The 21,810-nt window shown below is 43.4% G+C and overlaps 1 protein-coding gene across 1 annotated transcript in view; it reads left to right on the top strand.

The window, feature by feature from the left end:
- Positions 1–21,810, top strand: part of ERN1 (endoplasmic reticulum to nucleus signaling 1) — a 32,018-nt gene that overhangs the window by 674 nt on the left and 9,534 nt on the right. Inside the window, exons 2-8 of the mRNA XM_010154402.1 lie at positions 5,498–5,617; positions 15,748–15,781; positions 16,719–16,791; positions 18,356–18,428; positions 19,500–19,622; positions 20,463–20,564; positions 21,051–21,312. Coding sequence (XP_010152704.1) covers positions 18,425–18,428; positions 19,500–19,622; positions 20,463–20,564; positions 21,051–21,312 — 491 coding nt within the window. The 5' untranslated portion in view covers positions 5,498–5,617; positions 15,748–15,781; positions 16,719–16,791; positions 18,356–18,424. The remainder of the gene's footprint in view (positions 1–5,497; positions 5,618–15,747; positions 15,782–16,718; positions 16,792–18,355; positions 18,429–19,499; positions 19,623–20,462; positions 20,565–21,050; positions 21,313–21,810) is intronic.

Genomic DNA, 21,810 nt, shown 5'->3' with positions numbered 1-21,810 from the left:
TAACGTAACAAAAGGTGCGGGGGGGGGGGGGGGGAAGGGAAGCAGTAGAAGATGGTGGTATTAAGACAAAGCCAGCTGGAGAGCATGAGCTTAGCAGCTGGATTTGGAAGGAAAAGATGCACGCGTGTGGCACAATCCTTTTGTCAGTGAAATCAGCGTGCCTCCGTGCCAGCGTCGCTCCAGGGCTGCTCCTTGGGCAGTGAGCGGGACCGGGCCCAGAGCCCTTGGAAGAGGAGGTGGTTTCTCGGGCTCGATAGACCTAATAGCCTCTTTCAGAGGCCCATTCCCTTCCGATCCCTCAATGCTCGGAATGCCATAAGCCCCTGCCATCCCTGGAAGATTTCAGATATCTCCCTGATAACCACAGAGTGGTGGTAGACACCATGGGAACAGTGGATGGGAGTGGTACATCTTCCCCCCACACCAAGGATACTACACCAAAAAGCTTAAAAAAGCTATTGTAATTTCATAATCTTAGTCATATCCGAAAGGTTTCAGGGTCTTTCTGCCTGTGGGCAACGTTCAGGTGTTCACCTGGTTTTCAGCAGAAACTTGCATCAAGAGCTGCTTCAGCTTTGGTTTTTCCTTTTCTCGTTCAGCTTGTAAGTGATTGGGAGGGTAGATGTAGGGAAGAGTCACAGAGGCTCCTCTGACAGCAGCATGGGCAGACTTTGCATGTCAGTACTTGCTATTTGCTCCCAAGTACTAGCAACCTTCAACAGTGTCAGCAGTCTGGAAGACAGTACTGGTTACTGGTGTTTTGATGAGAGTTTCACAGCTCACATTTAATTCCCACATTTCTGTAGCCTCCACGCCACAGGAAATAGCTATTCAGATGTTAAATAGGAAGATGTTAAACCTACACATCTACAAGTACTGTTCCGTATACTATATATTATTTGATACCCAACCATAATCAGGGTGACAATTTTGTGAAGATGGTACACGCTTTATTCGCTTCTCAGTAAGAAGACAGGAAGAGAGTATGCTTTGTGGAGAGTATACTGATCCTGTAAGATAAGAAGATAAAAGTTAAGAAAACTTGTGCAAAAAAGCAGCCTAGAAAAACAATCTTTGTGTACATACTTGATGTGGTGGATTTGCTATATGTTGTATTTTATTTGCAACAACACTAGTCATTACATTCCGGGTGCCCGATTCCCACCTGCAGCTTAAGGGAACTTCAACAGTTTTCACTTCCTGCCTTTAACAGTTGTATGTTCTTGCACAACTTGCTCTCTTCCACTCGAGATGCAGTTTCACTGTGTTAACTAAAACGATCAGTTTGGATAACGGGTGGTTTTGGTGTATCTTTTTTGGTGGAAGAGCAAACAGTCATGCCAGTCCTAGGTTCAGTGTTTTTGTTCGTGGAGCAGGTTCAGGGTAGATAGATCATGAAGAGACAGGTATTTCTTGTGCTCCCTGTGGTGTGCAGTGCACAGGGTTTATACCAAACACGTATTGAAATACTGCCTAAAAGTGTCTTCTGCCTCATCTGTGAATCTGATAGAAGAAGAGTTAAATTCTCTGGAACAGGGATTTTTTGTGAGTACAGCTGCAGTGAAAACACACCTTTGTTTGGTATGGGGGGGCTGAAATGTGCTTGTCAGGAGTCTGCATTTAAAACCGTTTAGGAGAAGGTGGTCAAATTTTGCACTTCCTTGTGATTCTTCTTGGAGTCCGCACAGATGGTGGAGCATCCACTTCAGCGGGTACCTGCTCCTGATGTTGGGCAACATCTGGCAGTTGAGAGTGATGGTTAATTAACTGCAGTTAACCTGGTGGGCACGGTTTGTTTGTGCATTAGTTCAAATTCAGAGTTAATATAATAATAACTTTCAAGTTATTTAATTTATTATGAGGCTTCTGAGGTAATATTTAAAGAAATTAAATAACTGTTATATCTTATCAAAACCAAAAGCCTGGAAATAGATACTGATGGGGTTTTTTGTGCATTAAGTATATGTTGGCTTAAAAGTAAACTGACTTCTCAACATTTTTGTGGATAGGAGGAAGAAATTGCTTACCCATCATGAATCACTCTTAACCAGAGTTGTTTGGGGTCGTGGTTTTGTGTGTGTTTTTTTTTTTTTTTTGTAAAATGTGTTGAGACCTTAAGTGAAAATTTAGTATGTGAGTGCAAAATGTTACTGCACAAAGGTTAATTTGGGATGCATTTTGACCACGGTCCATTGCTTCTTGTTTTCATCACAACACTGTTTCCAGTAAATTTAGAATTTTTTTTTCCCCTCTCTTAATAGCTGAAAATCAGAATGATTAGTGATGGCTGCATGGACCCCTCTGGGCTAGTATGGGGCTGTACAGATATATATGTTTTTGAGAATGGCTGCTGTTAGTTACAGCTCAAGATCCAACCCCTCTACAAAATGAGTGTCAGAAGTTAGCTGGTGTTTTGCGTGGTGTCACGCGTTAGGGTGTTCCCCCACCGTTAACCCGGCTGGGGGAGAGGTGAATTCCATCCTGTGGGAAAGAAAAACAGACAATTCCCTGTCCTCTTTATCCCAATCGTTGAACATTAAAGCAAACCAGAAAGGTGGGACGACATGAATGACAGACTGAGAGCCAGTGGAAGAAGTCAGAATTGAGCTCCACTGCAGCAGTAATGCTGTAAAAGGGATTTAGAAAGACAGAAAATAAAATCATAAATGGCATGTATTACTGGAGACACCCAAAGAAGAAGTAACTCTATGGAGAAAATGTTCCAAGATTTCCTAAAAGCTGTTCCTGCTGTCGGTACCTGTTGAGCTGAGACATCTTTTCATGCTCCAGTAGTGTATACATGGTGAGATCAATTCAATCCACAAGTCTTCTGGCCTTCTTGAGCTCGACAGCAGCTTGGCCTGCAAAGGGGAAGAAGCCTGTTAGGTGCAGCTCTTTTCAGCCTCCTGGTGTTCCTTGAACTGGTCCTGCTTTGGGGCCATGTCACAGCCCACTCACAGAACAGTCGGAAGCCCGCATTCGCGCCACTGTAGTTCATTGCCGCACGGATGAGAGGAGCGAGGGAGTTTGACAGGCTGATGCGAGGTAACGTTTTGAAAGTGAGGGGGGTCTAGGGAGATTAGTTACTGTAATTCTTAGATTATTACAGTGTTAAACAGGAAGCAGTTCTTTGTTTGCAAAATAGCCATATCTTTTGCATAAAAGCAGCTGTCAAGATGTCTAGAATGCAACCCAAAGCATCCCTTCTTGGTTTTATTCAGGGATTGTTTTATGCAGGCAGCTAGACAATGAGAGATTTAGAAAGCCAGTCTTCCCAGAGAGGTGGATTGAGCCTCACAATTAGATGGCTTTCAGCCCCAAATGGACATGATAATGGAGTGTGGGTTGTGTCTTCCCCTCTGGCTGCAGAATCAGTGGATCTGGCTTGTTAAGTGCTCATTTAAGGAAGATGGGAAGACTGGACTAGGTGATTATAAATCAGCTGCACCATCCTAAGTTGTTTTGGGAGTTCATGTACAAAAAGACCCAGAGCGCGAAATGTTCATGAATTACTTTGATAGAGTGGCTACAATAGTTTGCTTTAACACAAGTAATAATTTTTCCAAAAGTCTGGGAAGTCACAACTCTGCAGTACAGCTTCTCTTTGCTCTTACGTACAAATGGGGTCATTAGGCCAGAAAGATCCAAGTTCAGTTCTGCTGAGTAACATCTCGAGCTGTGTATTTTACAGGTTAGCATGAGGGGAATGTTATTCAGTGTCCCCGTTTGAACAACAATGTCCCCTGTTTGGAAGTTTGATTCCAGATGCATCTGTAAATATTTTATTTAGGAGCAGATACCTGTGCAGCCTGCATAACTACCTACACCAGGTAGTGAAAATTATATCTGTGTGTTAAGATACATCTTTTTTCTGGGCCTCAGCAGTTACTTCTGATCGATGGTTTGTGTGTTGTTGATTTGTACTTACATTTTTTCTGTACTGTGTTTTAAGTTGTCTGCTCCCGCTGTATTCGTTCTGACTGGAAAGAAGCATCTGTAGTTTTTGTAGATGTGACCTGGAAGTTGTCTGGTTATTAACTTATTGTATTATTCTTTTAGATTTATGCTTTACCTGAAGTCTAATACTTTAGTTGAGTTGTGCTAAAAATGTGTAGTTTTCCACAGACACAGTTACTCCTATACCCATGCATTTTAATTAGGCAAGTGTGTATTTTACTTTGCACTAATTTTAACGTGATTGATAATTATTGTTTACAATTTAAGTCACTGTAGACATTATTAATTATGTAAAATGCACACACTTTCATTTCATGAACTGTGGTAGGTTAAAAATTATATTTAACTGTGAAACCTCCTAAACATGGCAGGTGGCACGTGGATGAGCAACACAGAGACAGCCTACAAATGACAGGTTACTTGAGGGATGACTAGAGCCTTGGTAAATGGAAATGGATCAGTCTTAGGGCATATGGGATCATCTGTAGGCAGGAAGGGAAGAGTAGACATTAAACTAACATGTTTTTTCTGCTTTGTGCAATGGAACACCTTGGACTTAGCATAATTGTCCCCATGATGGCTACATGGTTCTGAGTCCTCGATGTTATTATGATGCCCTTTTAATAAAACCACATGCCCTGCAGTAGCCAGGCTCAAAAGCTGCTTGTGCTATAGAGATAACAGCAGGCAGCAAACACCCTGTACCCATATGCTTAAATAGAGAGTGACGTGTCCCCAGTGGCAAAATAATTAGAATGTCAAATTGAGGTTTGAATCCTGCAGCTGATTGCTTTCTAGGAGATGCCTATGCATGTGTAATACATAATGGCTTGCTTAAACATTAGTGTTGTTTCCTATCTACTGCAGAAATACAATATTGGGATACACGAGGTACAAAAAGACAATTAAGAGGCTTAACAGTGTGGATCTCCTCCAGCCTTTAAGCTGCATCTGTGCTAAGGGTCTTGCTCTAGCTCAGAGACCGCCTACATGCCTGCAGCCCCAGCCTACAGCTCAGCCGCAGTCAGCCCTGCGGAACAGTGATCACCTTTCAGTTTCATTTATCCACGTTCTAGCCAATGTCTTCTCATCTCCAGGGGACTCAACCTTGGCAAAAGTGTGTTCTGTTTACTGGGTAGTAGCGTGTCTTTGACATTAGCACTTAGGTTCTCTGAGGTGCCTTGAAGTTCTTTACCCTAGCTGTCGTACCGCGTAGCCTTTGTATCAGTCCTTGCCTAGATCAGCCCTGTCTCTGGTTTCTCCCAACTCTGGTACAAGATGACTGATAAAAAGTCAAAAATGGAGGTTGACAGGTAGATAGATTATTCACATAAAGCATCTCCCAGTTTGTCTCCAGGGGAGCTTAGCAGAGTAAGCAGGTCCGTAACAGTGACAGGGGGAAAAAAATCACTGAATTCCAAGGGGCAAGTTAAGTTGTCCGGTCTGTGTCATTAAGAAGAGGGATGATGTTCTAGGCAGCGTACGGTGGGGCAGTTACGGGGAAGCTGTTCAATCATTGCATTCAGTCTTTGGGTTTTTCTCTTCCAGAACGCCAGCTCAGTAACTGTGCCAGAAACGCTGTTGTTTGTTTCAACTCTTGATGGAAGCCTGCATGCTGTCAGCAAGAGGACAGGAGCAATCAAGTGGACGTTAAAAGAAGGTGAGCAGGAGGTGTCCTGATGCCCTCTACTCAGTAGCAGTAGTAACAGTCAGATCAGTTGCAAATCCAAACTGTTGGAGGGCCTGGTTAATACTTTCTTTTCTTTCTCATTTTTCGTCGTGCTCCATATTTAAGGTACAGTGTTTCTGGAGTCTTGTTCATCTTTGTATTTTCACTTGCAGATCTTTTCGAGGTTTATGGTTTAGTTGGTTTGTTTGTTTCCCCAGAATGTTTAAGCTGTAGTGGTATAATTGATAGGTATCCTGGTGTATGGGAATGAGGGCAGTATAAGCAAGCATAGAACACAGTAGCTCTCAAATGAGAGTGTCAGCTGGTGGAAGTGGTGGCAGAGGGTTTGCATGATCCTATCTTTGGAATCCCCTGCATTCACTGGTGCAGTGGACATTGTGCAAACCTCGGGTCTTTTTTTCTATAGTAGATGTTTAAGAATAGCACTTTTTTTAACTAGAAGAACTGCACTTGTGTAAAGACATTTAACATTGCTCGGTGACTGGAAGTGATTTTAATTACTGAGCAGAGATAGCTTGCTCTGTCTTTGTGAAAAATTCAAGATTTAATATAAATTTGTTTTAGTGGGACTCCGTGTATGGTAGAAGTGATAGTAGCGTTTTCTCTTCACTTAGGGCAATAAATTAGAAAGCAGGTCAGATGAAAAGTGATTGCATCATTCTGTACTCTATTTTTAAACCTGATGTCAGTTTAGTCGGTGAGCTGGAATGGTAGGAAATGGATTGTGTGTATCTGATGCCTGCAGTACAAACCAGTTGTTCTGAGTTGTGAAGCCCTTCGTATTTGAATGCAAATCAACCAGACAAAAAGTTAACTTCGTACAAGAGCAAGGAATGCTTTTGTAGCTCCTCTTGGAGTAAAAAGGGGTGAGCAAGTATCTTCTTGAAAGATCTTGGTTAATAGATGTGGTTACATTTTCTCCCATCTGCTCTTTAAATTTAGACCTCTCCTTTCCCTGAGCAGTCTGGAATGAAAAAAAGTTACCAGCCTTTCCCTTTATTGTTGGTAGAGGTGGCTGCAGTGTTAAGAGAAGCTTACTGATTCTGGTGTCACTCAGCTGACGTGAGCGTACACTACACAGTCCTATCCAAGAATTATCGTAACCGGCAGCTGTTTGCAGCTAGCCTGAGTAAGTGGCAAGAGGTTTTTGAGGAGGAAATGAAGGCACTTTGGTAATTAAAAGAATCTTGGTCAGTGTATTGCTCAAGGAACTTCCTTTGTGGAAAAGAAATTGTTGCAAAACTATAGTTGGTACAATAGAGCTGCCAGACTGGATAATCTAGTTTTATAGGACTTCTTTTTTTCTTGCTATCCCTAACTATGTATTACTCTGCATCTTATGCACATAAGATTATGTTCAGTTGCTTTTTGCAAAGTACTTATTGCTCATTAGTTTACTTCTGCATAATAGAACAACACACAAGGGTCAATAAAACGAAGTAGTGGTAGTTGTTAGAAGATGCTTCTTGAGTTAACTTAGTATACGTGGAACAGGTACCCGTACATACAAATTGGCAGATTAATTGGAGGAGTTTTATTTATTTTTGTAAACTGTATTTGTTGATGGTCACCCTGTGGGTGGGAAGCCCAACAGAGACGTGAGTGTTGGAAACTAATAGCCTGTGAGGGTCCTTACCGTCTTGCTGTGCTAAGTCCCTGGAGAGATTTAATAGTGCAGAATTTAGTATTAATATTCGGGTATAATCACAGTTGTTCGGCGCACGCTCTGTCAACAGCATGCTTGTGTTGTTACAGAGAATTACCCAGTAGGAAGTTGCATGTGTTGTAGTTCATGTGCTTGGAGAAGTTGTGGAGGTCACCTGAAGTGCTGCAGAGGCATTTGTCAGGAAGAGAACGTTTTATTACTGCACTAAAGCAGCAAGCTCTTTAACAAAGGGCAATTCATATGCATTTTATTTTCATTGGGGAAAAAAACAAGGCAGTGTTCATTATCAGGCAGTACTTAAACAAACATGAAAATCTTGCCATGTGTGGTTTGTTTTAATTTAGCACTGAAGCTTATCTTAGGTATGCAGAGTAAATGAGTCAGTGGTTATCACTGCAATAATATGGTTGGGTTTCCTGCCTTCATGCAGTGCTGGCAAGAAAGGCAGTCTGACTTGTACTATCCATAAAGCTGGGAAGAAACCGGGTCAGTGGAAATAGGACTGTCCAGTAGGTCAGAAATGAAGCTGTATTCCCTTGCGGTTGTATGTGGGGAGATGGTGGATCTGTTTGTTGAGGGTGCTTAACACTTTTATTTCCTCATGGCCTTGCTGCGTCCTAATGTCTGGTAGCTCTCAGGATTTTTCAGTGGTCAGGTAACTGGTGCTGCTCATTCCCGGGGTTTTGGAAGGCTGGAACACGGCTGGAAAGTTTATGGAAAGAACCCATACTCCTCCACCCCGCAGAGTTCTGAGAGGCACCCTTGCTCCTGCTGCAGCCTCACAAAAACGCGTTGTGTTGAAAGGTGCTCATTTGAAGGGTTTCGGAAGGGTGTGGCAGGCAGTTAAATCAGAGACTAAATAAGGCCCTGGGTGCCACCTCTGATCAATAATCGGAGCTCAGTGCCACGTGACAGTGGGATGGCCTCCCGTGTTTTCTGCACTTGCCACTAGCAAGATGCTTAGTGAGCATCCTCAGTAAGATTACTTCGGGTGAAATCTCTCCCCCAAAACTGCTCGAAATGAAACAACTTCTGTCATTTCCTGTAGATCTCTGAAAAGTGCAGGGATGCAGCACTGGAGGCTTGCTTTTACATGCAGGTAAGAAAGTAGACAGTGATGCAGATGGTGACGAGAAACCCATTGGCAAGACGGGATCTGGAATGCTTTTCTCCCTAATGGCAGACTGTATAGGCACAATTCTGATTTCAATGTGAGTCTGAAGAATGTGATTTTTAAGACTGCCCAGTTCCCTCACATCTTCATAGAAATCATCCTGTACATCTTTGTTAACTGAAGAGCTTGGGTTAATGATCGGAATATTGAGGGGTTAAGAATGTAGTGTTCCGATCTGTACTCTTGGACAGAGTATTTATCAGTTCTCCTGACAGGCCCTTCTGTGTGTCCTGCACTGTTCAAAGCCATCTCTTTCTTTCCGTTCACCAGCCTCTTAAAAGCTTTTCTGCTACGAATGAATTCCAAGTAATGTGCCAGAAGATCGTATCATATATATAGATTTGGGTCTAGATTTAGAGCCAGCAGAAATTTTGTTATGTTCTTCGGTTCTCTCTAGCAATCAAAAAAATGATGGTCCACAATCAATTTAAAAGGTTTTGATTTCTGATACCTTGGCCATAACCTATGGATTTCAGTGGACTGGTGATGATAAGATAAAGATACAAAGGCTGCATCTGTGAGTGGTATGCAATATGTAGATTCTGAAGGACAAATCTGAGATCTGTAGAATCATAGAATCACAGAGTGGTTTGGATTGGAAGGGACCTTAAAGACCATCCAGTTCCAATCCCCCTGCCATGGGCGGGACACCTTCCATAGCCCAGGTTGCTCCAAGCCTCATCCAGCCTGGCCTTGGACACTGCCAGGGATGGGGCATCCACAGCTTCTCTGGGCAACCTGTCCCAGTGCTCCCCACCCTCTGCGGGAAGAATTTCTTCCTGATATCTAATCTAAGCCTCCCCACTTTCAATTTAAACCCGTTACCCCTTGTCCTGTCGCTTTTTACCCCTTGTAAAAAGTCCCCCCCAGCTTCCTTGTAGCCCCCTTCAGGTACTGTAGGTCCTGCTCTGATAACAGTGGTTATTCCCAGGCAAGAAGAAACATCTTTGTGCGTAGCTGTAAATTAACAGGATTGCCACAACAGAACAGTTGTAGAACAGCAGTCTTTGGCAAATTCCAGGGGATAGTTTGTTAGTGTCTCGAACCTTGTTTACTGTGATTGCAACAGCAGGCGAGGTAACGATTTTAAATTGGCCCGTTAGCCCAAATCTTATGGTGGGGCCTCAGGTCAGGAAACCGTTTTTTTCAGCTCATTCCAGCGGGCAGCAACTTACTCCTGTGGTGTTTCAGAATCTCCCACTTCTTCTTTTCAGTCGCTGGTTTTGTACGTTCTGCCTAAGAGCACACTGCAGTGATGAAAATGTGCGGCTCTCTCTTGCGCATTAAAATAGACGCTTTTTGGTCAAAGGGTGGATTTTATCTTCTCGTCTGTTTGTGAAATACGGAGAAAAGTCAAATGCATTACAGCGTTGTGGTTATAGTTTCAAAAACTATATATATGGCTTTTTTCCACTTGTGTATGCAAAATCTGGATTAGAATCATTTCAGAATAATCTCAAATGTCTCTTAGGCTTCTGCCCACTCACAAGCAAATGATACAGACACAAGTATTTTCTGGCCATGATGCAACCAAAACCGTACTGGGACATCTGCCTGCTGCCAGGTCAAAATGTTCATTTCAGGGATGTGTAACCAAGCCCGATAATTTACTGAATCACTGGACAGTCGTTATGTTAACAGGTTTCTAATAACCACTGTGCTTGTGAATAAACTCTTAGAGTTCTACAATAAATCTTCATTATTTAAGATCAAGGTCCTTTTAATTCTTTTTTTTTCCTCGACGTGGTTATTTTACAAATCCTTTTATGAACTTGTGAAAATGAAAGCCTTTCAATTCTTGCAGGATAACATTTTTGAAGTCCCATAGTGGCGAGGAGAGGTATTAGCACTCCTTTTCATAGCACTTCTTTTCTGCTGATGCCCTTGAACTGCCTGTGCCTGTGGGTGTTAGTAAGATGTGCTGAATTAATTTAATGAGTATCGTTTTACTACTAATAGTGTGTGTCTGTGCTTGCTTACACAGGTGTGTGTGTTACCAGGTCAGAAAGCTAAAGGTGGTGTGTGTTGAATGGTAGGATTTTGGTGTAGGAATTGTCAACATACTCTGCCTTGGTGGGGACTGCAGGAAAAAGAAATTGGAAATGCCTGGAAGCATCTATGGAGAAAACTTGATCGTCCCTCCAGCACTGGAGATATTTACAGGATGGTGTCCTGCTTCCTAACTCACTACACCCCCCTTACTCCACGGTTGGTTTGAGATCTTTGTTTTCTTAATGTAGAAAGTGGAAAGAAGTTGGCTTTTCTGCTGCAGGGAATGGAAACCTAAGGGGGAGGCAGACATATTTTTATCAGTTTTATCACTTTTCTCTGTAAAGTTTTTGTTCCGATGCAGGATACTTACTGCTTTGTTCAGTGGTTTTATTAGCACTCTTGTTGGTACCGGAACAGATCGGGCCTATGAGAATGACTTACCTAACTACAGGGAGCTGGAGTTCGGGGAACTTTTGAAAGCAGGATTACGCGACCACAGTCTCAGCATGTTAACACTTGAGTGCTGAGCCTCGAAGAGCAGATAAGGCCTCCGTTCTCTGGCTTTTGCAAGAACTTTTTCCATTTAACCCACTGTGGAGCAAATGGTGACCAGTTTCAGAGAACTCGTTCTTTCACCAGTCTGTATTAAAACATATGAAAACTGTTGTAAGGCCTGACAACAATAAATTAAACTCAAGATCCTCTTTTTATCTCAGAGCGAGTTCTTATTTCAAAGCAGTCTGAAATAAGTTGGAATATGTCCCAAACCACATGAAAGCGAATGTGAAGAGGTCATTGTCTGTCCTCAGAGTATCTTTGCAAAGCTACAGCCTTAGTTCAGGATCATAAAAGTGTTAAGAAAATGAGAAAGCTTACATCACCCCAGTAGCTAAAAATGTAGAGAAATGGCTACCCACAGCCCGTTTTCCCAGGTGGATGGTGCTGGTAAGTGAAAGAATTCCTTTCACCTCAGACCATAAACTCCTCTGTCAGTTTGTGTTCACACACTGTGAATAGCCTCATGCGTGGAAATGAATCAGATATTGGTACTAAATACTTTCTAACAGTTCATATACTGTACTTAAATGTTGCAAGAAGCTATCAGAATAATCAGTGTTTTGGTTCGTTTGCCAGTAAGTGCTAAAAAACTTGCCTGCTGCTTTGTTGTGGCGTCTTAATCTGTCCCATCTGCCTCTTTTTTATCAGAGTCAGTAAATCAAATATCAGTTAATGAGAAAACGAGTAAAAGCAGGATTTTTTTTTTTGCTTCTCATGAAGCGCTGTTCTTGATCCTGAAGACACCATACTAAAGCAAAGTGTAAGGACTTTCTCATGAGCATGGTGCTTCTGTACAGCACACATTGGGCAGCTTGGAATAAGGCTTTCATTCCTGCCTTCTGATGTGCAGGAGTGCTTCAGAAAAACTCACTGCAGAACTTGAAGAGACATCAGTGGGATTTCTGGCTTTGTTTATTAATGCGTAGGATACATTTGTTGATGGAATTGGTATATTTTTCCAGCAGCTTTTAGAGATATAAGCTTGGGGGTAAAAGCTTAGTGCAGGTAAATACTGCACGGACATATATACGTGTGCATGTTCTTTCACTGTTACGGTGCTACGTGGCCGATTAAGTTGCATAACTCTTCCCCGGCCTTTGAGGTAGTTGGAGCACGGTGGAGCACTTTTTATTGTGAGAGCAGATTGCCCGGTGTGAGAAAATTAAGTGAAATCAGGTTATTAGTCTAGAAATGCTGTCCTGTGCTATTACTGTTCACTGACTGGGCGGCAGAGAGGAAAGCGTTACTAACCAGACTCTCCTGCTGATGTCACGGACAGACCAGGATCAGTTGCTAGAAAACAAGATCTGCCTTTTGCAGTTTCCTGTAATTGTTTTCCTGAGCATTGTTTGGAAAAAACCTGAAATACCAGTACGTTTGAGGAAATTCCTTGCTGTCTGTGTGGGGTGCATCTTGTGTTCCTTAAGAGTGCAGTTAGGAGATTTGGAACTTTTCAGAAACTGTTGGTTTTATATTGTAATTTCATGTCACAACTTCACACCTCCATGTAGTTCCGAGAATAAGCTGTCCTTTTATTAAAATTAAATCTACAGGTTTGTGGAGATAATTTGGACAAGAAACTATTTCCTTAGCTTTGCCAAGGCTGGCTACAAGGTGGTTTTCAAATGTGCATTACGTACGTGCGGTCAGTTACCACTTCAAAAGCAGGTTGTGCAGCTTTGCCATCAGTAAGGATCATCTGAGGGGCAGGTGCTTGTAGATGGGACAGAGTTGCTCAAGCACTGCTGTGAAGATGGCCATTGTCTAGCAGTAGCCATCACCACCACAGGCGGGTTTTTTACCAGGTGAGATGCTCTGTGTCATCCGTTCAAGACTTGCAAAGTTTCTTTGGCTTTTGCCTCGCGGCATTTGCGTGAAACTTGACTTCAGCTGAGGCAGGTGCCGTTTTCTGCTGATGTATGCTCACAAAGCTTGGAGTTTCCCTTCCCGTGAAGCATTTATGATTGTAAAAGCTCTGGTCTGTGGTCGTTAATGTCTCTTTCTTCTTTTATATCTATACATTGAGTTATAAACTTGATATCTCTCTGCTTTTGGGCGCTCATCTAATGCTTTTTTCTTGCTTGCTTTTTTTTAGTAATGGGGAGATGATGTGGTAAGTCACATGTTGCCTTAGAGATCGTAAAGCTCGTGGAATACTTGAAGCAAACATGGGGAAATAATTGGCATGTAATCAACTGTAAGTTCGGAGCGGGGGGGTCCCTCCCAACATGCCCTGCAACCGGTTTCATCACACAAGGGGTAGAAGTGAATTGCTTGATGTAGCTGGTGGGCTAAAGGTCTGACTAAGCTGCATGGTCTGTAGAGACAGATACGTAACGATGAATCACTTCTTTGTTAATTGTTCTTAGGGCCTTTTGATGTATACATGTTTATCAATAAATGGACTTTATGGTACAATGTGGAGGTCTTCTCTTACACACCATTCCCATCTTATGTCAGTGAACAGTGGTAATGGTGATAATTCACCATCAAGAGGAAAACTGCCTACGGTAGGTGCTCTTGCTGTCCCTCTCCTACGGGTCCCTGTCAGTGCCTAGGCCTGTGAAGAGCACTACCTGCATTATCTCAGCATTTTGCGGACCTGTGTGTGAGGCTCTGAGTGTGCGGTGGCACGACCGGGCCGTGTCTGTGCAGTGGGTTTCCTGACAGAGCTGGCACGCAGCTTCACAGGGACCCTGTGTGAGAGGGGATGTGTCGTGGTGTGGAGGGGAGACCGTGTTTGAGGCTGTGCATGCCCCATGGGGAGGTGCCAGTGTGGCGAGGGCAGTAGCTGAAGCAGGGGACTCTATGAGACTGCTCACTGGGCAGTGTGCTCCATGTAGTAGCATTCCGTGCTTGAGTAGAGCACTGCTCCCTCTCGAGTTGGCTGGGTTGCTCCCAGACCTTAACACACTTTTGAGCAGTTTATTCTGACAGCTTTGAGGGTGTATCTGGAACAGTTTTTAGGCTTAAAGAAAAAAACACCATATAGTTATGTTTGCAAGAAAGCTGCTCTGGGAGTGTTGACTAGTGTAAAAAGAAATATATTAAAATAAAGGTAGCTTTGCTGTCATTCCTCATACTGTGCTTCCTTTCTGTCTGCTGTATGTGCATCTTTGGTTGTCAGAGATCAGTTTGGGTAGGGGTTTCTTAGGGTTTTTTACTCTGTTACACAAAAGCGAAGGGCCGTTACCATCAGACCCAGAAGTTTGTGTGGTGCAGTACGCTGCAGGGCTGCAGAGGCTTTCCAAGACCCGTGTAATGAACCCTGAATTTCTTGTTCTTGTCTTGCTTAGCTCTGCAGTACACTCTGGCTGTCTGGAATCTGTGCCACTTTCCCAGTCAAAGGCTCTAAACCATCATTTTTGTCCTTCTTTTCTTCCTGTTGCATCACGGTGTTTGCGTGGAGGCAGAACAGGTGAAAAACAGTGTTTGTTTGCTTGGTCATCTTTCATCTTCTTACTCAGGCTAACTCTAGTGCAATGGTTTGATTCCCCCTGCGTCCTCTTGGCCTTCTGGGTTCATTTCTGCCAATACACCCAGGAAAACTCACACGTTTGTCTTGCAGATTCTGGAGTACGTCTCACTAATCAGGGAGCTTTTGTGGTTTTGGGGTCAGGATTGAAACCCCCATGATACAGGATTTTTTTGATGCCTCAGGTAGTAATTTTGTGGTCCTATCACCTTACACTAAAATCAAATTGTTGTTCTGAACTTACTGTTCACTGTGTAAGGGTTCAGATTTAGCGTGGTCAGTTTTTATTCCACAACTTCATTTTGTTGATGAAAGCTGAACTGTGACTCTGATCACTCAAAACAGCAATTACTGTCAGGTTGTTTCCAAACCTTTTGGTTTTTATGTAATGTGGGTTCTTGGATAAATTTCAGTGGGGAGATTATTTAAGTGAAAACATCAGGTTTTGGGTAACTTTGTACAGCCCTTGGCAGACATAATATTTTCAGTGGCATGCTGATCACAGAGGTTTTATCTTGGAGTAGGAAGTGGAACTAAGTTTTTTCTGGCTTGGAATCACGTGCAGTCTGCCCCTTCACCCCTGTAGCACTAGGCCTTCACTTCCTGTGTTGCATTTTACGTTGAATGTTGCGTCGGCTAGAGAGCAGCATATGCTCACCTGCCTGAGACACACTCAGTAGCAACATTTCACAAAATGCAGATTAAGGAAGCACTAGGCTGGCTTTTCTGTATAAAAATAGCAAGGTGCATACTTTGTATCCCTGTTCTCCCAGTCCCTGCAACCTTCCACTGCCTGTAGCTTGGCTTTAGGTAAAACTGGTTGTTGGAGCCTGCACAGTGACAGCGGTTGCTGCAGGTTAGGTCAGTCAGCACCCCGCGGTCGCACACCTGTGTTGGAAGCAAGAGGTACGCAGGCAGCCCTGACAGACTCCACGGCTGGGCCCAAGTGAGAAGTAGGGATCCAAGACAGTACTGCTCCCTGATCCGAGTCTCCTCCCGGGGTAGCTGAGGATACAGCTGGGCAAAGAACTTCAGAAGGTTTATGCGTCACAGGCCCTTTGTGCCTTCCCCTTTGACAAACCCAGTTTCACGACCAAACGGGAGGTGGGTGCAGCTGCTGGGCTGGCCACTTTCACACAGGAGCGAGCTGTTGCCGGTCGACTTAATCCTGTGTCTGGTGAGTTCAAGGAATTGAATTGCCAGTCTTACGAGTATTTCTTTTTCTGTTTGTGCAGATCCTGTACTCCAGGTGCCAATACATGTCGAAGAGTAAGTCTGTTCCTTTATCTCATTTACTGCTTGTTTGACTTCACTGATGTCTTGAAATTTGGGTTAATTTGAACCAAAACTGTCTGTGTTCTAGACAGGCTGCATTCCTTGCACAAGTCAGTTTAAGGTGGTTTAGAGAGCAGATACTGGAAGGATATAGTTAGATGCAAAGAAGTCTCTTGTTTATAGCACTAAGAAGAAATATCCTGTCTCTTGGCACTGTTCTCTCAAACCCTCGCTCAGGTTTAGAGATGGTGCCAGGATGTTCGCTGAGCAGCTTCCACGTGACAGAAACAGGTAGGGGGTGACCTCTGGTTTTTGTATTTTTTACTCTCTTCAAATAAAAGACTGCAAACAGTGAAGCCTGGTTAACTCCAGTGACCACCACTCTCACAGTATTCCAGTGAAACCCTCAGGCTGTTACTCCATCACAGCAACCTCACGTTTAACTAGGAAATCTGGAGCTTTAACTTTGTCTCTGAAGTCAGTTGTAACATCCTTTCTTTCTTGTGGTTTGTCTTTGATGTTGAGGTTTGGGGTTTTTTTGTAGTTTGAGGGGGGACTTGCCTTCACCTCTCAAATTTACTTAGTCCTGGCAACTCTTTTATTGTTCCTTGCCTTCCTTCTGCTCTCGGCATTTGTTGGTTTGGTTTTTAATTCTGTGGCATTTTAAAAGGATATGGAGCTTGGTTAAAAGCTTTCACCCAAGTGACTGCCTGCCGCGTTTGCATCTTTGAATTTTCAAGTTCTGAAACTTCTTTGTATTTTTTCATTTTCACAGTTAATAAATGAAAGTTCAAAAAATGGATAATACAAAGTAAAAAATGCAGCACCAGATGAACTCCTCTGTGAAGCCAGTACTGACCAGAGTTGTTTTCCTGTTCTTTGAGAAGCACAGTGCATTTTTTGTCATTCATAATTGCTGCTTAAATCCTAGGCCAGCATTTCTTCCGGACCCGAATGATGGCAGCTTGTATATTCTTGGTGGCAAGAACAGTGAAGGCTTGACTGTAAGTGTAGTTTTTAAATTGTCTCCTCTGTTCACTGTTAGAGAAGTGCTGTAATCAGACTCACACGAAGGATTAGGTCCCCAAGGGAACTTTCTGCTTTCTTGTCAGTACCCTGAAGCTCGGCAGGCTTTTGTACTGCAGAATAAGTGTGCCAGTTTCTCGGGAAAGCGTGACCAGACCAGCCAAAACCCAGCGACCGCAGCCTGTGCCAGTGTCAGGATCCAAGTTTTTGGAATGACAGCGCCCTATGTTGTGTTGGTAGCGCCTTTGCAGAATGCAAACATACTTAGAGCAGAGAGTTGCCACCTTTCTTGTGATTGTCAGGAAATAATTTCCACTTGAAAATATCAACACCACATGTTTTGTCCACGTGTACTATTTTTCTGTAACTCACTAAAATGATGATGACGATATAAAAATCAAGTGTGGGGTATTATCACAATCTGATGTCAGCGTTGTGCCCAGAATACCACAGATCAGATGTGTCGCTTTCACCCACATACTTGATTTTCTGAACCATATACCCAAAGGCAGGGTTAATGCATGTTCTGTGCTGACACCTTGAGAAGGTGTCACTACAGGATGTAGGAAGCAGACAAAAATGCTGACCCTTTTCAGAACAGTTGCCGATCCATGTACCTCACAGACACTAGCTAACGTTCAACTGCTATTTTTAAGCTTTGTGATGACACTCAGATACAGTGTTTGGCTTCCCACAAGTTTCTTCTGGCAGCTGCTACTATTTCCCTTAAGAACTTTGATGTCGTTCAATGCGTTAGTCCGTACTCACCGCCCCCAGTACAGCCAGATCACACCTTGCAGAGTGACTCTGGGTTCTTCCACTGGGTGAATCCAGGAAGCAGCAATCTGTTTGAATCCATTCCTTTATTCCCTTATCTCCTTGCTTTTTGAATTAATTTCTGGTTAGAATCACTATTACAGAAGCTGTAAGCAGGAGTGGGGTAGTTTTAGCGTGTTTCAGTAAACTTAGCAGAGGCCCGATCTTTATTGTCGGTGCAGTGGTCGATTACTCCTGTGACCTCGTGGCGGTAAGTCTCATAGAGTCTGGCAGGGGTCGTCACCCATTCTGCAGGGCGGGCAGCGTCGAGATCTTTTCAGCCGGAGACCCACGCTTTGCCCCTCGCGGTTTGTTCCTATGCCAACACCCGGTCTTTACCGGTGTTACTGTACTGTCCCGTCAGAACCCTTTTACGCCCGTTGTAGTTGAGGCAATGAAACCCTGGCACGCTACAGCCCAGGCAGTTTGTACGTGATGATGGAGACCTTAACACCAGGGTCTTGGCCTCCAAACCTCCCAGCTGCCAGTGGTTCTTCCATTCTGTGTCCATTTCTCCTGCTGTAAACTCCCTGAGACAGACTTCTCTCTCTTCTGGGTGTGCAGAGCAGGGCCTCGACCTGCAATTTTGAGTTCTTGGGCACTGCAGCAATACAAACAAACAATGAAAACCTGCCTTTAGAGATTTCTGATCACCATTTCTGTCAACAAATGTGCAGACTGCCACACCAGTGTGAATGAGCTTTCACTGTTGTTTCTTCTCCCTAGAAACTCCCCTTTACTATCCCAGAGCTGGTGCAGGCATCTCCCTGTCGCAGTTCAGATGGGATCCTGTACATGGGTGAGCTCGAATCTTCTCTCTTTTAGACTGCAATGTGTTCAGGGACTATGGAACATAGAGACTCCCAGACAGGCTGTGTGGAAGTTATGCTTGCTTTTGGGTGTTCATGATAGTTTTTCACAAACCCTTCTGTTGACAGAAAATCTGATTAATACAGAATTCAGTTACTGTTTGAAGATTAAACCCCACTCCTTTTCCTGAAGGGGAGAACAACTTTTTGAAGCAGTGAAGAGCCTGCATGATGTGGTTTTGGTTCTTTGAGGTGCCCTCTCTCAATAAAAAGTGATTTAAAGTCGTCTTCTGCTTGAAATGGCATTGCCTGCCTGAAAATTATAATTAAATAAGAAATCCCGCTGCAGCACGGTTAGGTGTCCTCCGTTAGATCTGAGATAGAGCCAGTGAATTTCTACTGCACACAATAGCAGAGTTGTGGCTCCCTCTCCTGACTCGCTCGAATTGCGGATGGGCCTGGGAGGAGGCAGGGAGAAGGGAGGACAGTTCTTACCACAGCAGTAAATGTGTGAAGGAGAAGGATTAACTTAGGGTTTTTTAACCTCCTGAAGGGCAATACCTACTCTGGTTCTCCACTTTGCATCTCTCCAGTGAGGGAGTGGAAAATGTTTATTTGAAGCTTCTGAACAGACGACGTGTGTTAGAGTCAGAGACATTTAAGGTCATGGCTCACAAGGTCTTGAGCGGGACGTTGGGTTTGCAGTCTTTAGTCAGTTTGAAACACGCAGACCCTCGTAACGTTGTTCCACCTCCTGTCCTTCAGCATCAGCACTTTTTACTAGCTTACAGGATCTGCTATGCTCAGACCACTGTGAGATTTTATCAGCGTGAAAAACAGTTCAGCCAACAGTATCTAAACAGTGTGCATAGTCTTGTCAATGTTTGGGATGGTCCAGTAGTGCTAAATGGTGAAACTGAGTCTGACTGTGAGAAACTGTGTTAGTTAAAGTGCTTTATTTATGTTGAGTTCACGAGCCTGCTATAGAAAAAAGAAGACTGAAAAGCTTAGTGGAAGTGCAATATTCCAACTGAATGATGTGGGTTTAATTACGATTTCAGGTAAAAAGCAGGATATCTGGTATGTGATTGACCTCATGACTGGGGAGAAACAGCAAACCTTGACTTCCTCATTTGCAGAGAGTCTCTGCCCGTCAGCATCCCTCCTGTATCTTGGGAGAACAGGTCATATGCTTTTACCTTCTGCAGCTTCACATTTGTTGTTGTAAAAGTGTAGGATCATACCTTGTGATCAGGTTTTCAAGTTTATTTCTTAGAAAAACTTCTGTAAACTATGATTTTAGACTGTACACAATAAAAATACTAACTCTATAGCAGCAGAAAGATACTGGGTTTTTAAATGTCAGCAGCAGGCGAGGTCCATTTTTCTTCTTGTTGACTAAGTGGCATTTATATTCCATTTAACAGTGTGTTCCAGTAGCAGCTGTGAATCCAAGTTTGCTCTGTGACATACAGCTTTTCTAGAAACTGGTTGAAGAAAGCGTAGGCACATCATATCCACTGACATTCCAAATGCAGTATTCTAAATAACTGTTACAATTAGACCAACACCATACGGGTAAAAAGCAATAATTGTTATAGGCTTGCTCTTTAACCTCTGTAATTTTATAGCACATATAAAATATCTGTATATCACACACCGTGTTCTTTAAGGGGGGTAGTTCAGTTACAGAACACGGCATGCTGAATTTTGGAATGCAGGGACTGGAAACTTTGGGTAAAACAAGTACAGCAGAAGCAGCTGCGCAGTAAACCCCAGATGTCACGGGGCAGTACCTGTCTGCAGGGCCTGTTCCGAGGTTCCTGGAGGTCAGTGTGTGAGTGGATCAGGGGTTAGCTTTAACAGCTCCGAGATGTTTGTTTATCGGGAGTGCTGGGAAGACGAAGTGCAGCAAGCAGTAAGTGGGGTGTGTGTGGTGCTTTGACAAGTGTCTCAGCCTTGAGATGATCGATTCTATTCTCTCATAGGTTATTTTGCTTCACAGACTGTGTATTTTTTAACAGAGTACACGATCACTATGTATGACACCAAGAAGAAGGAGCTGCGATGGAATGCCACCTATTTTGACTATGCAGCTACTCTGCCAGATGAAGACATTAAGTACAGTAAGAATTTAATTGCTGTCAATTCTTTGTCTTTTTTTTCCCCATGTATTGGCCGTGGGGTTTGCAAACAGGCAAAAATGCTCTGGGTTTTCTGTAACGAATAGGTCAAGCTGCGTGCAGTGGGTGTGCACCTGCTGGTTTTTGTCCTCTGCATGCCCTAATACCTAGGTCCTGTAAGGTAGCTTCAGGTAAATCCAATTTAAGGTACAGCTCTTCAAGACTCTTTAAAATTTCATGAACAGTGGCAGGAGAATGAGCAAACCTGACCTGTGGTGCACACCCAGAGAAAGCTATTGCGATGGTATTGCACTGCAACTGGACTTCTGCCGACCTGACCCGGACAGCTGATTCCCTGATCAGCTCTTCCTTCGCACCCTAAGGTGTGACGGGCTCCACAGTTAACGTGAGGCCCAAACTGTTAATGTGCATTGTTAAAATTCCGTGTCTGCAGCAATCCCGGTGATCTCCAATGTGTTGGTGTCGTAGAAATGTCCCACTTTGTGTCTAACGGAGATGGGCTGGTGGTGACCGTGGACAGCGAGTCTGGGGACGTACTGTGGATTCAGAATTACGCTTCTCCTGTGGTAGCTTTTTACATCTGGCAGCGTGAAGGATTACGGAAAGTTCTGCACACGAACGTGGGGATAGAAACTCTGCGGTACCTGACGTTCATGTCTGGGGAGGTTGGACACATTACCAAGTGGAAATATCCTTTCCCAAAGGAAACAGAGACCAAGAGCAAACTGACGTGAGCATCAATATTCCCCTTGTCCTGTCAATTTGACAGAGCTCTGTCATTAAAACCTTGTTGGTAAACATTGTTCTGCAGGTTTCAAGACGATGAAAAGACCTAAAAGCAGCTCTAGTTCTTCAGCCGTTAGTTTACGTCAGATTTGATCTTTTACTGTCTAAAGGCAGAGACCAAAAAAAAAACCTTTCATAATCTTGGGAAATGTCTATCCATAACTTTTAGCAGATGTTCTATGTTGAACAGCTCCTCACAGTGCGGAGTGAGTTGTGTTCTGTAAGATGAAGCCTTCCACAGCATGGAAAAGCGCGTGGCATTTTGGCAAATACCAGTTATTGAATGATGCAGATGATGCATAACGTGAGCGATGTCAGATCAGTAATTGTGATGTGACTAATCAACTAATAATGCTGTCTTGATTAAAGAGAAGGGCTTCACAGTTCGGCAGTACGTAAAACAATTTATCAGATCCCGGCTTTTCAAGACATAAATACTGAT

The sequence above is a fragment of the Eurypyga helias genome, unplaced genomic scaffold, assembly GCF_000690775.1.
Source record: "Eurypyga helias isolate BGI_N326 unplaced genomic scaffold, ASM69077v1 scaffold13946, whole genome shotgun sequence".
In the NCBI taxonomy this organism is placed as follows: domain Eukaryota; kingdom Metazoa; phylum Chordata; class Aves; order Eurypygiformes; family Eurypygidae; genus Eurypyga; species Eurypyga helias.
Note: the sequence above shows the minus strand (reverse complement) of the source record. Positions and strands in the feature narration are given on the sequence as shown.